The 16,559-nt window shown below is 40.6% G+C and overlaps 1 protein-coding gene across 1 annotated transcript in view; it reads right to left on the bottom strand.

Moving 5' to 3' along the window:
* Positions 1–293: 293 nt before the first annotated feature.
* The window catches only part of IL18R1 (interleukin 18 receptor 1), a 39,586-nt gene continuing 23,320 nt past the window's right edge, over positions 294–16,559 (bottom strand). Inside the window, exons 7-10 of the mRNA XM_075562569.1 lie at positions 8,866–9,005; positions 6,489–6,650; positions 3,362–3,520; positions 294–1,415 (exon numbers count right to left, since the gene is read on the bottom strand). Coding sequence (XP_075418684.1) covers positions 1,045–1,415; positions 3,362–3,520; positions 6,489–6,650; positions 8,866–9,005 — 832 coding nt within the window. The 3' untranslated portion in view covers positions 294–1,044. The remainder of the gene's footprint in view (positions 1,416–3,361; positions 3,521–6,488; positions 6,651–8,865; positions 9,006–16,559) is intronic.

The following is a 16,559-nucleotide window of genomic DNA, read 5'->3' as shown; positions in this document are numbered from 1 at the left end:
CATCTTGTATGGATGCTCCCAAGCTTTTCAGACCCCAGATGCTACTTGGAGGACATAGAGCATTAGGAACTGTATTTTTCCAACTGAACTAGATGTTCCAGAGACTATGACCCTTGACCTCTAAGCCCAGCATTTCATTCCTAATGCCTGGTTATTTTATATAACTGATCACAGCCTATATTTTTAACCACCAGGCCCTGCTGCCTCGAATGTATCACATTTTAAATATGTCGTTCTTTAAAAAAATCAGTATTATTTTTTCTGTGTAATGCCTAATAATGATGCCACTCCTGGATAAAATCAGCCACCATTTTCGATCATTATAAATGAAAGATTCGGATCATTATCTTCTGAATTAAAGCGTTTGTCCTTCCTGAACAATATAAAGACATTGTGAGTTGCCTCTAAGATGCGCCTAGAGATTCAATTAAAGCAGCCCTTCCTTGTGCCTTCGTAACAGAGGCCAGGAACAATTAGCTGCAACTGTGGCGAGGCTCCTTTACATGCAGCTGAGCGGAGAACCTGCTTCCAGGGTGGGGCGCATGTCCCCCCCTGTGCTTTCCATGCGTGGATCAGGTGTCTAGAAGAAGAAAGCTCTTGTGGGAAAGTGAGGGAGCATCCCAGCTCTTCTGTGAGCCCCTTCAATCCATACAAAAGGTCCCTTGATCCACGTAAAATCCATGAATTCAAATGCTGCTGTTCGCAGGAAAAGCTTGGAAAGCTGCATCTTTTGTCAGGGGAACCCGCCACCGTCACCACGATGCTTAACCTCACAGTTGCCAAATACCGGATGGCCTGTTAGTACCGGCATCCAGTTATGGCAAAGGAAGCTGGAAGAGCTCCATTTCCATTCTTCTTCAGGGCTTGGGAAGCAGAAATCAGAGCTCAGTATTCATTCTGGTTCCTGAGCACCTTATACAAAGTGTTATCTTCAAACAGAGAGTAAGAGTTCCATAGAGTTCAGTTCAACTCTTTGAATAAGTCCTTTGTTATGCACAGGCTCAGATGCCCAACATCCCTTATATCTATACCTCTTCCTGCTACTCAGCTTTGCTGATGGTCAAGCCTGGCTAAAACAGGCAGAACTTCTGATTTGTCTATGCCTGGCTGGATGGTTTTCGCAGGCATCAAGTAACGAAGATTTTTCCAGAAGCTTGAGTTATAGGAAAGAGACTTCTCCGCCTTCCACTTCAGAATTCGATGAGATTTCAAGAGCTCTAGTGACTGGGGCAGGACCATGCCATCACGAACAGGTGTGAATTCAATTAGGATTATTTTGGCTTTCCTTTCCACCAGCGCTTCGTGGAGTCCACTTTCAAGTTCATACCTGACTGCATTAGACATGTAACGCTCGCTGAGGACAATGATGATTCTTCGGCTCTTTTCTATCAGTGAATGGATTTCATCAACAACAGCTAAAATGTTTAAGACAAAATATTAATTTAAGAGAATTGAAAGGTGTGTATTAAATGACAATCATTTTGGATGGCCTACTTTATATTATTTATCCCAACTTTATTATTGTCTTTGCTGAAGACAAATAATATGTTTCTAATTTTATAAAGCTTTCCCAAAACATCTAGATAACAATAATTATACATGCTAACTTTGCACTTAGTCTGTGCCATACCCTCTTCCAAATACTTCACATTAACTCAATTATTACTCCCCAGAATGGATCCCTGAAGAAGGCACTGTTATCATCTCCATTGTATAGGTCAGAAAGCCAAACCTCAGAGCGGCTTAGTAACTTGCCCAGAGGCACACCGCGAGGCCAGTGACAGAACCAGAATAAGAACGCAGACAATTTGGTTTCAGAGTGCCTGGTCTTAGCTATTATGCTATCCTACCTCCCCACATGCAGGGAGGGATGTCATCAAATCAGACTCTGAACATCTAAAACCAACGCAAAAACTGCCATTACTCTAGGCCACGGGCAGGCAAGCTTTCCCTGTAAAGGGCCAGATTACCTGCACTTCAGGCTTTGCCAGCCACAGTATCATCGTCACCCCATTCGACTCTGCTGTTCTAGTCAGAAAGCAGCCACGCAGCAAGGATATGCAACAAATGAGCAAGGCTGGGTTCTAACAAAAGGTCCCTGGTGGCTTAGTGGTGACATGTTCTAGTCCCAGAGGTTTAGTCTCAGAAACCCATTCGACCTTACGCTGTAGAGCAGGGGTGAGTCAGCATTGATTCGATGGCAATGAGATGTCCCCAAAGGTGGCAGTTTGATCTGGTCTGCAGGTGGCAGTTTGCCAACCCTCTTAGCCCTAGAATGCCTCTCCAGTAGAAGATTAAATCACAGATAATTGCATTGGGTGTATGATTAAACACACGTTCTTAATTGAAGAATTAAAAAGACATCTATATTCAAAATGACAAGTAGAAAACAGTGTAAGGTCATTAAATTAATGTGAGGTTAAACTGAAATGCATCCTTACTGATGCTATGTCTCCTGGTGGTCAAAGAACTGATGTGTAAAATTATTGGCGTTGGATGCATGTGGCAATTTAAAACACCATGCTTTTCTGAGAGAGCTTTTAGTAGTGCAGTTCCCTTTACTAATCTGTAATAAAGGTGGGAAGGTTCACCGCTCTATTTTCAATGTGCAAGTCAAACCTTAGCACATGGGTCACACTCAATGTGGGATGAGTAAATGAGTGTTGGTAAGAATTAAGACATTTTACCTTTTGATGTGGCTGCAGATTTCAGATATTTGCTCTGGGAAACTTCTGGAAAAAGTATGGAATGTTTTTCCTAGCAGTAATTTTCTGCCACATATAGTCATTTATGCTTTTTACTATCCATAATATGTGGAATTTGTAGATAAAATCCAATGTGAATAATGGTTTTCATATTTATCCAAATCTTGTATTTTCTGTTTTATATTATCACTAGTGTCAACATAATTTAAAATAAGCTTTTTTTCTGCAAAGAATTAACCCATGTCAACATACAGCACCTATGAAATTTGGCACTGGTAATTCTTCTCTAGAAAATATTATCCAGAGAATTATTCTCTCTAGCTGCATCTCTAGATAAGGGCTCAAAGTCAGATGCCAGTGATGGAAACAGAGTGCCCACTCTGTCTCCCCCAAGTCTCAGAAGCTTCAGAGAACTTTAAAACAGTGAATAAAGAAAATCCAAGAGAGGAGATGATTGAAAGCAGCCAAGCACAGCTCGCAGATTGCTTCCTTACTAATTTTTATTATTTTGATTCAGGTGGTATTTTTGAGTAAGAATACTCCTAATTTTTTGGTTTTTAATAAAACAAGTGGTCATATTTGAGGTCAGCAGATTAATCCTTTGTCATGACAAAATTCCCCTTTGTGTGTGATCCATCTGGAATTTCTTTCCTTACCTCCTCCAGGCAGGACATCCCTTTCAAAGATGCACAATCGATACCCAAAATGTTGTTCCAAAACACTTGGCAAAATCTCCACAGCAAAGGTGTGCTCCTCACAATTTTCTGGTCGACATTCTTTGAGGTAAGACACAAAAGCATCATATGTCTTCCCATCTAGAAAATAAGTTTTATTCGTTTAGTTAGTGTACAGTTATAAGTGCATTTCAATACACATTTGAGTGGAAATCACGATCAATGCATCCAGAACCACTGAAAACTAGAAACCAAACCTAGCACCTTGAAGTCTCACAATTGCTATTCAAGCAACTGTTTAACGAAACCAGCAGAAAATGAAACACCTACTTTAAGATCTGCCACCATAAAGAATTACAGGGTAACACAAGAGATAGATCAGGCCACTACGGGCTCTTTAAAGGCAATAGAAGGTCAAGGAGCCTAAATATGTCCTCGTTTCATGCTTTAAAATTAAAGTGACCTCAGTTTCCATGTATAATTTAACTCTGCTACTATTCCCATATTTCCCCTCAACACAATCCACTAGAAAGTGAAGATAGATATACGGTTTAGCTTTTCCACTGGAGAGGGGCAAGAAATACGAGAAGCAATTGAAACCAGATGCTGTGGGGGAAATGCTATGATGATCGAAAACATGACATGACCTAGATAACTTCTAGGATAACTTCTGGTCCTTAAAAGATTCCCCCCCCCCCCCACAAAAGCACCAAGAGTTACAGACTTGGAAACCCCCATGCAGTTCTGGCCATCCTATAGGACCTTAGGAGTTGGAGCTGACTTGATGGCAGTGAGTTCGCTTTGGGTTTTCCCCGATGATGGATCAGTATTCAGACGACTTTCTGGATGATTTCAGGAGAAATATGTTACCTAGTTCATTCTTTTAACAGGGTAACCAAACAACAGCAAAAATTAAACCTGGCTGTCTTCTAAAAGAACCAGACAAAAGCAGACACACTTAACAGTTTGAAAAAGGACATGAAGAACACGTTAGCAGAAGCAACATAGTATAAAGAATTCAAAAAACAACACTGGAACAAACAAACAAACAAAACCCGGTCAGAGAGAAAGGGGGTCCCTTGGACATCTACCTGAAAGGAGAAAAATGTGAGTCAGGTGTGAATACAGTTGGCGCTGTGCTTGGTGGAGAAAGAAGGGGGGGTTGGGGAGGAACCCATCCTTATCCCATGTCAATCATTTCCATGGTTAGGAGAATTAGATTGATGTTTCCATGTGTTCTTGGGATTTATGAGTTAGCTGTCGAGTTGAAGGCTAGTAGGTATTAATAAAATCTAATGGTACCAGATCATTCTAGGTTCAAGTTCTTTTCACGTGTTCTTCAGACAGTACTTTTATTTTCAATAGCAGATGTTATTTATTTTCAATAGCAGATGTATAGTGTACATCTGAGTAGGGCTCAGACCAATATCTTCAATAGCCATCTGGTTCACTAAACACTTCTTATTTCTGGTAAAATCTTTTAATTTAACCTCCAGTGTTCTAATTCAAAGCTTCAAATCATAACCTATGTGGCAGCAAAACGACTCGTACCGCACCACACACACAGGCATAAAGCCAATTTTCCATTAATAAATTAAAAGCTATAAATGTGAAAAATGAATCAATGAAACTCTCATAGGAAACATACAACTCCTTTGGAAATTAAGATTTAGAAAGTTTTCCCATTTAGGACTCCAAATCTTGAAACTATCAAAGACGAAATAAAAGCAACTACACTAAAACAAACACACATAAATACATATCACACCACAATTAGCAAACTCAAGAATGACAAATATATTTGCATTTCATGTTAGAGAAAATAGAATAAACCCTTTAAAATGTAGATAGTTGCTAAAAACAAACAAGCACAGAAGATCAGCAACCCAATGGCAATGTGTGAAAGGGAACTTTGAAAAGGGGAAAACTGAAAAAGTAAATATTTTCTCATGTACTTGTATGCAAATTAGAACTACTGAGATATAATTTTGCACCATCAAACTGTCAAGTACCCCAGAGCTTGATCAATTTTTTGGTGAGTAAGTTTACAGGGGAAAAAGTTACTCTTATTACTCAATATCAGATTAGTACAACTTCTTTGGAGAGCAAATTGGCAGTGTCTATTCTAGCTGGAAAGATGACGCTTTCTACTCCTGTAAAGAGTTACTGTCTTGGAAACCTAAGCATTTCCATGAGTCAGAATCAACTCCTAGCAACAAACCACCTCCCCTGCCCACCTTGTTTAGCCTAATATTACCAGCTCATCTGCCCATTGTATTTCCAGAAATTCCATTTGTGAAGTAACCCCTTTTGATATACTTTATGCATGTTAAAAAATAAATAGCACTGAGCTATTCAGTGTAAAGGGCAAAGGCTGGAAACAGTTAAATGTCCATTAAAATGAGATGAAGCATACAAGGAGTCATTGACGAGCTTATTCGTAAATAATATGAAAGTGTGTCCAATGTATAGTTATTCAATTTTTATTGGTTTCACTATGAACAAACATGAAAATTAGAGTAATTATACTGGATTGCATTGTTTTTCATTATTCGGCAATTATCTTAAAAGATATGTGGACTTTTAGTTGCCTTTTAAAATAGGGAAACTGAGGAATAGATGGACTAACCAAAAATAGTAAGAAATAAAAAAAGGACAGGTCTAGGAGATTAGAACCTACATCAGTTGTCTTCTAACTCAAAGGTTTTGCAGGTCATCGTGCAAGATCTGTTATCAAGTTAAAATAATAAACCATAATACAGTGAAACTCATTGTCTAAACCTTTTATTGAATGCATACGCTATGTGGGGTTCCCTAAGGGCATGTGTACAGAAGTAGTGAGCTATACGGTGCCTGGATCGAGCATTTCCAGGACATACACACAGGAAGACACAGCATGCATACAGGAAGTAACTTCTAGAACAGTTTTTGTCAACATGTAAGTAAACGCATGAAGGTAATGGTCAAAACAGATAAGCCATGTAGTGCAATTTTTCCCACAGAAAACACTCCCAACGGATTAATTCAGCAATATAATCAAATAAAATGAATGTCAATGTCTCCTTATTTGGTTACTTCCTGAAAACAGAAGACCCCAGAATTATGTTACCTGTTAATGTCTCATCTTTTCCAATGACGTGTCTATAAAATAAAGCCAAGTCAACTCTATAAATATAACAGGCAACCACTATAAACACAACCGCCACCAAGATCAAAGATGCGGCTGCCATTCCTCGGGTGAAGACGTGGTCTGGGATATCAGCAATCCCTCCTGAAAACAACCAAGAAACAAAAATAATGAGACATAAAGTGGTTGTATCAAAGTCGTCCACTGCCACACTGTCACTTGTGTAACACGAACCCACAGTCGCCTCCGGAATTACACCTGCCAGTGAGACCCCCTCCTTCCTACCTGGCGTCTTGCCTAATAAACTTCCTAGGCATTTCGGAAGAGAGTGTTTTAAAGAGTAAAGCATGTACCTGCCGACCTGTAGAGTCCCGGATGCAAAGCATTTGAATGCACCGATCCTTACGTGAGAGAGTGCTGGTGGTGCAGCAGGTTAAGCAGAGAGCTGCTGGAGGACAAGTTCGCCAGCGGAGAGATGTGCTGCTCTGCTTTCGTCAAGATCCACAACCCTGGAGCCTCCCGGGGGCACTTCTACCCTGTGACATGAGCTGCCTCGAGAGGCAGAAGCGATTCTGCAGCAACATGTTTTATTCTTTTAATTTATTGTCTACATTTCAGCGTGTGACATCAGATCTCTGAGGGGATGAGATACTAAGGGAAAATACAAAGGGACGCAAAAATAAATCTCAGTGTCTGCTCTGAAAAGACAAATAGTAGAGAGCCGTGGACTGGCTGCGTGGGTCCCCAGCCTGGCGGGATCACTCTGAATGCGAGGGTAAGTGCTCGCTAGGACAATGGCCGGTGACCAGTTGCCATTGTGTCAACTCCAACTCATAGGGGCTCTATAAGACAGGGTAGATTTGAAAATATTAAAACATGATACCTATTCTCATCTATTAATCAAGGTATTGTGAGGAATATTAATTAGGTAGTTGAGTTACTGTCAGAAAATGACTCAAGACAACCTCCGGTATAATTTTTCATCTGTAAAATGAAGCTAATAATAGTAGTTTCTGCTTCATTTATGGGTTGACATTTAGGGGGGAGACTGAAGCAGCTAACATAGTATGGGCACACCGCTTTTAGAATTTAATATAATTTTTGTGGAAAAGTACCTTTTGAGGAGAAGTGAATTTCCTAGAGTGACTCAGTTTATCGTTGTTTTAGGCAACCTGAATAAAGAATTCAATATATTCTCACAGCCCCTCAGTAATCTGGCAAGAACCATTGTTAGCATGATGATATATTTCCTCTCTTATTTTTTCTGTTGAAAAATTTTACTTATTGAGAATAATTACTGGCTATTCCTTTTGTTGCTTGGCATTATATTATGAGCACTTTACTAAGTCAGTGGAATTATAATTCACAGTACCCCAATATTTAGATTGCAGTTTTAATGACTATACATAATATATAGTATTTAACGTCTATACATACTATATAGTATCAATGAAAAACTTTATGCATAAACTTTTCTAATCCAATATTATCCATATATCTGATTATTTTCTCAGACTAATTCTAGAAAGGGGGTCTCTAGGTCAAAGAGGACAAACATGCTGAAAGCTCTGATTATTTTAGCATCAATTTTAGGGATCATCTTTCCAGTAAAACGATTACAATGAAAGTAAGCAATTAGGAAATGAAATTAGGCAACTTTAGTTGCTCTAAATAAAGCCAGACAATGAGATACTTTGCATGATTGTGCCACACATGCACAGGAACACCCCTACACACACCCTCCTCTATGGGCTAATGGCAGGTCACCCATTGTCATTAAGTCAATTCTGACTCACAGGGACCCTGCAGGATAGTGTAGCGTCAAAGCCATTGAAAAAGAGAAGCAGTCCCACAATCATCTAGCCATCTGAGGAGAACCAGTGAAGCAATTGTGGGACTGTCACAAGATGGCGTAAATGAACTCTGGCAGTGACCTTTCTCCAAGGACATTGGGCTGTCAGTGGAGAGCAGTGCTGAATCCCTGCAGGAAACTTTCTGGGAAACCATTGCAAGAACATGAAAAAAACAACACGTGTCCTTCTCTTTTTCCCAGAATCATATTACAATCTCCACGGAGAATTCAGAGACCCAGAGCAGAGAGGGAGGAGGAGCTAAGGGGCACAGACTCCGGTGGATCAGGACCTGGGGGAAAGCAATCAGAGCAGACGTGTTGCATTCACAGTTCATTCCCAGAGTATGCCATCAATTGACCGTAGACCGTAGCTTGTGTCCCCTCATAAGAACGTGTTTCCTGGTGTACAAAATGAGGAAGCAGCAATCTGAAGGTGTCTTTCCCCTTTAGTCCCTTTAGCCTTCCAAACTCCCATACACTTTCCAAAGGGATGCTCGCTTCTCATACCTTTCCTCACCAAGATGAAGACATTGGTTTCTGAGCCTTCCCCACTGCTCACAGTGCAATTATATGGAAAATTCAAGTTATTTTCATTAATATTCTTGATGAATAATACTCTTGAAGCCTGCCATTTGCCATCTGGGGTCCTGTAAGGGAGGGAAAGTATTTAGCAGTAGGCTTTGTTCATTACCAGCAAAAGAACTCATGGTAACAAATTCATGTTTAAATACCCCAAAGAATCTGAGCCTTCCAAACAGTTTGCAGCCGGCTGCTGACCTCAAGTTTGGCTATTTTAATTCATTCATATAATAGTATTGAACCTGAAGAGTCCCGTGGACTTAGCTAGATTACAGCCACAAAAACCCTAGAGAGACAAGTTCTACTCTGCTAACAGATGGAGTCACTATGACTTGGGATCAAATTGAGAGCAAGAGCAAGAGAAAAACAACAACCACTCAACATCAAGTACTACGTTCTAACATGTTGGATATGTTTAAAATGTGAACTTCATTGAGAGTCCTAGTTTGGGGAACATCCAGGTTCATAATGGCAAGTTAGTTTTCTGAATGGCAAGCAATTGAGGGACTGTAAGAAAAGGCTTCACGGCAACCTCTAGTAGCAAGTACTCTTCATCGCTCTCAAAGGACATTGGGGTGTGCCAACATGGACGTGAGGCAAATTCTCGCCACACTGATCTCTCTCTGTCGGTGACAGACTCTGAGGGTGCCGCACCAGTTAACACTGTTAAGGTGCCTATACTTCAGCGGTTGCAGTTCTATAGCAGCTGTTTCCAAATCCCACTATAACATCCAACTGCATCAACTGTATTTTACTTTAGCTATTTTAATATGCTTTTTAAAAATGGAGACAATGTAAGTGCCCATCATGAGATTAAGGATAAATAAACTATGGTATGAGGATAAACAATGCTACAAAATCATAGAAACTTTTTCCCTAACAATATTTTTGGCATATTATTCACATATGATATATTTCAATAGTTCAATCATATCAAGAAGAGTTGCATAGTCATCACCAGAATCAATTTAAGAACAATTCCTTCATTCCTGTACTCATAATTATTAGCTCCCCATTTCCCCCAACCTCCCCTGTCGTTGTCCCAAGGAACCATTCATCCAATAGCTATCTCTATAGATTTACCTGTTCTAGATTTCATATGCAGAAAGCCATCAAGATACAAAGAAATTATACTAACAATAATAGCAAAGAAACAGATAAAAATCTCAATCAAAAGAAAGAAAACAATACTGAAACTTTATTAAACAAAAATATCAAAAATGTGAAGTTATTTCCCATAAAAAAGTTTGGCTGTAGAGAGAGAGCACAAGAAAGATGTTTACCTGTGTTTTGTTGACTAAGACAATGCATTCAACTTTGGATTATAACAAACTATGAAATCGCCTGGAGAAGAATGAGGATCCCAGAACACTACATTGTGACTATGTGGAACATGTCCTTTGGTCAAGAGGCCCAATGTACAGAGAGGACCATTAACTGGCCCCACGGCGGGATGCGACATCCTGCACTGACCGATGGCCCTACACAAGACAGCACCAGAGACACAGAGAGGGACGTGCAACTGAGCTGACCCCACCACACTGAGGCAAAACATGGGGCGTGCAATGGAGGGGCAGGGGAGTGTAAAGGATGGACTTGGGGCCAGGACGTGGCACCCCATCAGACTCATCCAGGAAACATGCCTAAAGGTCAACAAACAGACATTGAACTAACAGGCTTTTTTCTTTTTGTTTTGTTTTTTTCTTTTTCTTCTTTTAAATTTTGTATGTCAGTGGCATTTTTGTTTGTTTGCTTGTCAGTGTCGCTGTCATCGACTCCATGTTCTTATGTGCCACTTTGGTGCTGCCAAAGCCATCTGCATTTTTATGCACATATTACTATATCTGCAGGTCCACCTAGATAAGATAGGCTGGACAATGTGCGAAGAAAATAACAGGACCAGCAGTCCCTGAGGGACATGAGAGTGGAAGGTAGGGAAAGGGAGGAGGTGTTGGCCAACCCAGGGACAAGAGAACGAGTGGTTCAAACCAGTGGAGGGAGTGGATGGAAGGACTGGTAGGGAGTGACCAAGGGCAAGGTAACTGAGAGGAATTACTGAAACCAGAATGAAGGCTGAACATGGTAGTGGGACAGGAAGCAAGCATGAGGAAATAGAGGAAAGGAGTAGGAGGCAAAGGGCATACATAGAATCCTAAATACAGACATGTACATATGTAAATATATTTATGATTATGGGGAAAATAGATCTATGTGCATATATTTATAGGTTTAGTAGTAGGGTAGCAGGTGGACATTGGGCCTCCATGCACGCATTCCCTCAATACAAGAGCACCTTGCTCAGCTAAACGGTCATTCCATGATACCCACCTTCCCGACATGACCACTGAAGACAGACGTGTACATAAGCAAATGTAGTGAAGAAAGCTGATGGTGCCCGGCAATCTTTATTGCATCTGGGGTCTTAAAGGCTTGAAGGCAAACAAGCGACCATCTAGCTCAGAAGCAACAAAGCCCACAGAGAAGAAGCACACAAGCCTGTGTGATCACGAGGTGTTGAAGGGATCAGGAAGCAGATACTAAACAACAAAAACCATCATTGTATGATCACCTTCCCCACATCAATGCTGAAGACGTAAGTGTGGTGAAGAAGGCTGATGGTGCCTGGCTATCAAGAGATATAGGGTCTGGGGACTTAAAGGCTTGAAAGTAAACAAGCAGCCATCTAGCCCAGAAGCGACAAAGCCCACATGGAAGCAGCACACCATGTGTGATCATGAAGGGCCGAGGGGACTAGGTTTCAAGCAACAAAGGTGGGGGAAAATATATCATTTTGAATGAGGGGAGTGAATGATGGGGACCCAATGCTCATCTGTAGACAACTGAACATCCTTTGCAGAGGGGTAGTGTGGAGGAGATGAGTTAGTCAGAGTTTAGTATATCAATAATGAAACTCACAACCTTCCTCTAGTTCTTAAATGCTTCTTCTCCCCGGCCCCCCTCCCCCCGCCCAACTATCATGATCCCAATTCTACCTTGCAAACCTGGTTAGAACAGAGGATGTACAGCAATACAGTTGGGATCTGGAACACGGGGAATCTAGGACAGATGAACCCCTCAGGACCAACAGTGAGAGTGGTGATACCAGGAAGGAAGGGGAGATAGAAAGGGGGAACCGATCTCAGGGATCTACAAATAACCTCCTCTCTGGGGGATGGGCAATAGGAAAGTGGGTGAAGGGAGATGCCTGGCAGTGTAAGATAAGATAAAATAATAATTTATAAATTATTAAGGGTTCATGAGGGATGAGGAAGCGAGGAGGGAGGGGGAGGGAAAAAAGGAAAATGAGGAGCTGATTCCAGGAACCCAAGCAGAAGGGGAATTTTGAGAATGATGAGGGCAATGGATGTATAAGTGTGATTTACACAATTGATGTATGTATGGATTGTGATAAGAGATGTATGAGCCCCAATAAAATGATTTTTAAAAAATAAAATAAAATAAGATAAAACTATAAAAAAGGACAAATGTAAATGAGGAACCCGGCGAGGAGACGGCAAGAGTGGTGTTACAATGAGGGAACTCCTGGGGATGTCACAAAACAAAAGGTATATACATTGTTGAATGGAAAACTAATGAGCACTGTAATCTTTCACCCAAAGTACAATAGCATACAAAAATAAAATGTTTCAGAATATCATTTTACATAGAATTTACTGATACAAAATCATCAACTATCTAAAATGAATGAAAATGCAGAAGGAAGTCACAAAGGGCTATGAAGAACCCACAAGGGGTGACATCAAAAGCTGACCTATCCAACTATAAAGACTTCCTAGCTCTCCTCGCCCAACCAGCATTTCCAATCAATTTGGCTGGTTGCTCTGGTCTCCCACTGGCTTAGTTTGGTTATGTGAATGAATAATAGGGAACTACAATAGGAAAACATGCACATCCGGTTGACTGGCAAGACCACTGAAGAATTTAACCAAATCCAACATTTATTGTAAACAAATCGCATGCCTTAGTAGCCCAGTTTACTCTTATTTACTAACCTAAAGCTTGGCGCTTCCCAGGAAGAAAGAGAAGGCTGAGAAACTGCTTCCCTAGAGACCACAGCCAGAAACTAAAGACAGGACAATTCTCAGAAACACCCCAGCTCTCCAGGACTCTGAATGGATTCCGTCGCAGCAAGTCTTTTCTTCTTTAGGCACATTTTTATCCCTATTAGATCTCTGGGGTGAAAATTAGATCTCTGGGGTGATAATACACTGAAAACAAATACTAACAGACTCAAAAATTAGAAGTGCACAGTCTTAAGAGACAGAAGTGTGGACTGTCTAGAGTCCCTGCCTGGCTCAATCACTTCCCTACAAATCCTAGGGGATGTCATGAAAGCTTAGCTCATCATCTGTAAACTGAAGATAATGATAGATCCTTCCTTTTCCACCTCTCCTTACTGATGCTCTAATGTTCTTTGACTGAATCTGACAGGGAATTTCAATGATAAATATGTTCAATGTCAGCCCACCAACAAGGGATGTCAATGGGACCAGATGACTGGTGATTTAAATTAATGTATACCTGAAATATAACAAATTTCTGAAATACTTTGTGTTCTGTATAAAGTTCCCAATTCTCATTTTGATAAAACAATCACTGGAACCAATGTGCTAAAAAGAAGTGACGTTTCTCTAAAAAACCAAGAGGCAATGTTTATGTCAGCATATCTAATGCTCTTCAAAGAAAGTCCCACAATACGTGCAAAGCTGCCCACAAATGGCTGTTGGATTCCTTGTGATTTTCTATATTTCTTAAGTTTCTTATATTTATTTTCAATGATCGGGGAAAATAATTAAATGTGTGTGTACTGGATGTAGATATGTGAGAAGTAGAAGCAAAGGGCTGTCAATCTTGGTTGTACCTGGGGCTCTGTAGAAAAAAAGTACTGACAATGATGGCCACAATAGACATAGCTTGCTGAATTGCTAATACATGTATTAGCAATTCAGCAAGGCAAGTCATGAATAATCCAAATTAACTTACACCTGTTCCAGACTCCTTACCTGATCTTTTCCCTAGCACAGTAGTAAAAATCAAGCATTTAATAACTTTCAAATTCCAAAAGACCTGTGGCTTTAGTAATTGTTCTTTTATATGATGCTTAGGTAAACCCCCCACCATATCTTGACCAAAAGGTAATATTAACCGGCAAGTATAGTAAATTGCGGTAAGTGATGAAACAAAAAGTCCTTAAGAGCATGTGGAAAAATTGTACCTTCATGTTCTGCAGGTGGGACTGCAATAGGGCACAACCTCTGTTGAAAACAGAAACACCATTTGAGGGACTTTGGGCCAGATGGAAGACTAGGCAGGAATGCCACTCAGGCAGTCTCAACAAAGATCTGAGAAACCAAACAAAGTTGACAGAAATGATAATTCCGAAACTGGGAGCTTCCGAGGAAAAGAGAGATTTGGATGCAACACTAAGTAAGAGAACAAGCTGGACAAAATCTGACAAGAGACAGAAACAGGATGAGTGAATTATCAGCTGGCTTGAAATTGATAAACAGTTACTGGAACCATAAACACTCATGAATGTGTGGCCATACAAGATGTGACTATTGGTTTATCCCTGTCTTGAGGAAAGCCATAAATGAGATCAAAAGATACATGGAAACAATGATTCCAATGAATGAATGGATTCCATGGACATCTGTCTCCTCAGTCCTAAACCAGAAGAACTAAGCTGTTACCAAGTGCTTCACTGCCTACCATTACCAACTCATCTCATAGGAATTCTACTGGAAGGCCTTGAATAGAATGCAAGGAAAATGTGGAACAAAACTCAAAATAATAAAAGATATTAGGCTTACTGGTTGGATGGAAACTGGTGGGATCGCCCTAGTCATCCATCAGCTCCGGCATGAAACACCTCCTGGGCTCCATTTTTATTAAAGCAATAGGCATATCCATATGGGGAATAATAACATCAGGGAGGTACAAACACCATAGACCCAATAACCATTTGAGATTTTTGCAAAAGGCAGCATTTACCCAAGGAAAAAATTCAGAAAGTATAGCAGTGAGATGATTTTATGCCACATTGAAGGTGTATGAAAGCTGAGGGGTGGAATCCACCCTGTCATTCATGTCCCAGCTTTATTCTGCCTCCTGGGGGATGAGACTTTCTTATAGACCAGGAAGCTGGGAAGCTCCCTGTCTCTCTGCCCTGCTGGAACTCTCCCTCCCTCCGGGGGTGGGGCACGTATGGACCCTGTTTCTACTGACCTTGGATACACTGACTCTGTCCTCCACCCACCAGCCTGACCTCTTCCTGTGTCCTTGAGAGATTTAGCCATTAGCGTCAGATTTATGGACTTGAGTTGAACTGGGCTCCGGTGCCTTCTTGATAGAGAATTATTTCTTGACATAAAGGTATTTGTTCCTCATATGCGAGCACCATTAGATTCGCTTCTCTAGACAACCTGGCCTGTCCCAGGAGGGTGATGAGAGAAGAGGAAGGGAAACAGCAAACAGAAGGAGTGCGTGGGAGAAGTGATGGTGCGTGGTGGTGACTGCAAGCAAAGAGATGGACAAAATGAACATGAATTGAATGAAAGACGGATCTCTAAATGTTCAAAATTTCACAGCAAAAATGTTTTTTTTTAATAAAGAAATACCATTGTAATCAACAACCCCATGACTACACACCTGTCCTAAAGAAATAAGAACAAGAATACATACAGATACATGCACACCAATGTTCACTGCAATACTGTTTGCAATAGCAAAGCGATGGCGACCACTTAAGGGGTAAGTAGATAAAATATTATGGTACATACACAAAACAACAATTTACCATGGTGATGGATAACGCAGAATCAGACAGTATGGATGGAGAGGGAAGAGAGAGGAGGTAGAATCACTAACTAGATAATAGACATGAATTAATGTGGTTGAGAGAAGGTAACATATAGTAAGGGATGATCAAATGCACTCTCTCTAAAGAAAAAGCGTATATACAACCTCGCATTGTCGGAAATAACAAACATTAATTTATACTATATAAGGGCAGTCAGGCAAGACAAAATTACACGTAAATTTATCTACAAACCTGAAAGTATTTGTATGTTCTACATATATATATATATTTACAATAGAACAAACAGTAGCAAAGGAATGTAATCTTCTTAGCAATAACCAAATAGCTGGAGGGACTGGGTCACTGGGCTTGTCACTCACTGAAGATTCATGGAAATAATTAGTTCAAAGGACTAATGGATCACACAAAATGATCTTCACTCTCCCAAGGCCAGAAGAACTACATGATGCCCACAAACCATTGCTGATTACTATGAAAAGGATCACACGTGCAAGAAAATGTTGAGGCCACATCTGACCCCTCTGGCTACACAAAGAAGGAGAAGTTAGCACCACATGCACCCAGGCTGCTTTCCATGAGACAGAGGTATATGTATTTCTTTATATGTATTCCGACACCCACTGCTCCCCGCACAACACTCTCCTAGTCTGCTGAGTTCAATAGCCCATTGTAGTGACCACACAGAACTCACAGTCAAAACTCACACTTATGCTTGATTGTGAGCAAAGTTTACAGATTACCACAAGCCAGGATCAGAAACCTTAATGGAATAGACTTT

This window comes from Tenrec ecaudatus, chromosome 11 (assembly GCF_050624435.1).
Source record: "Tenrec ecaudatus isolate mTenEca1 chromosome 11, mTenEca1.hap1, whole genome shotgun sequence".
Lineage (NCBI taxonomy): Eukaryota > Metazoa > Chordata > Mammalia > Afrosoricida > Tenrecidae > Tenrec > Tenrec ecaudatus.
This window is presented reverse-complemented; position numbering and strand designations above follow the sequence as displayed.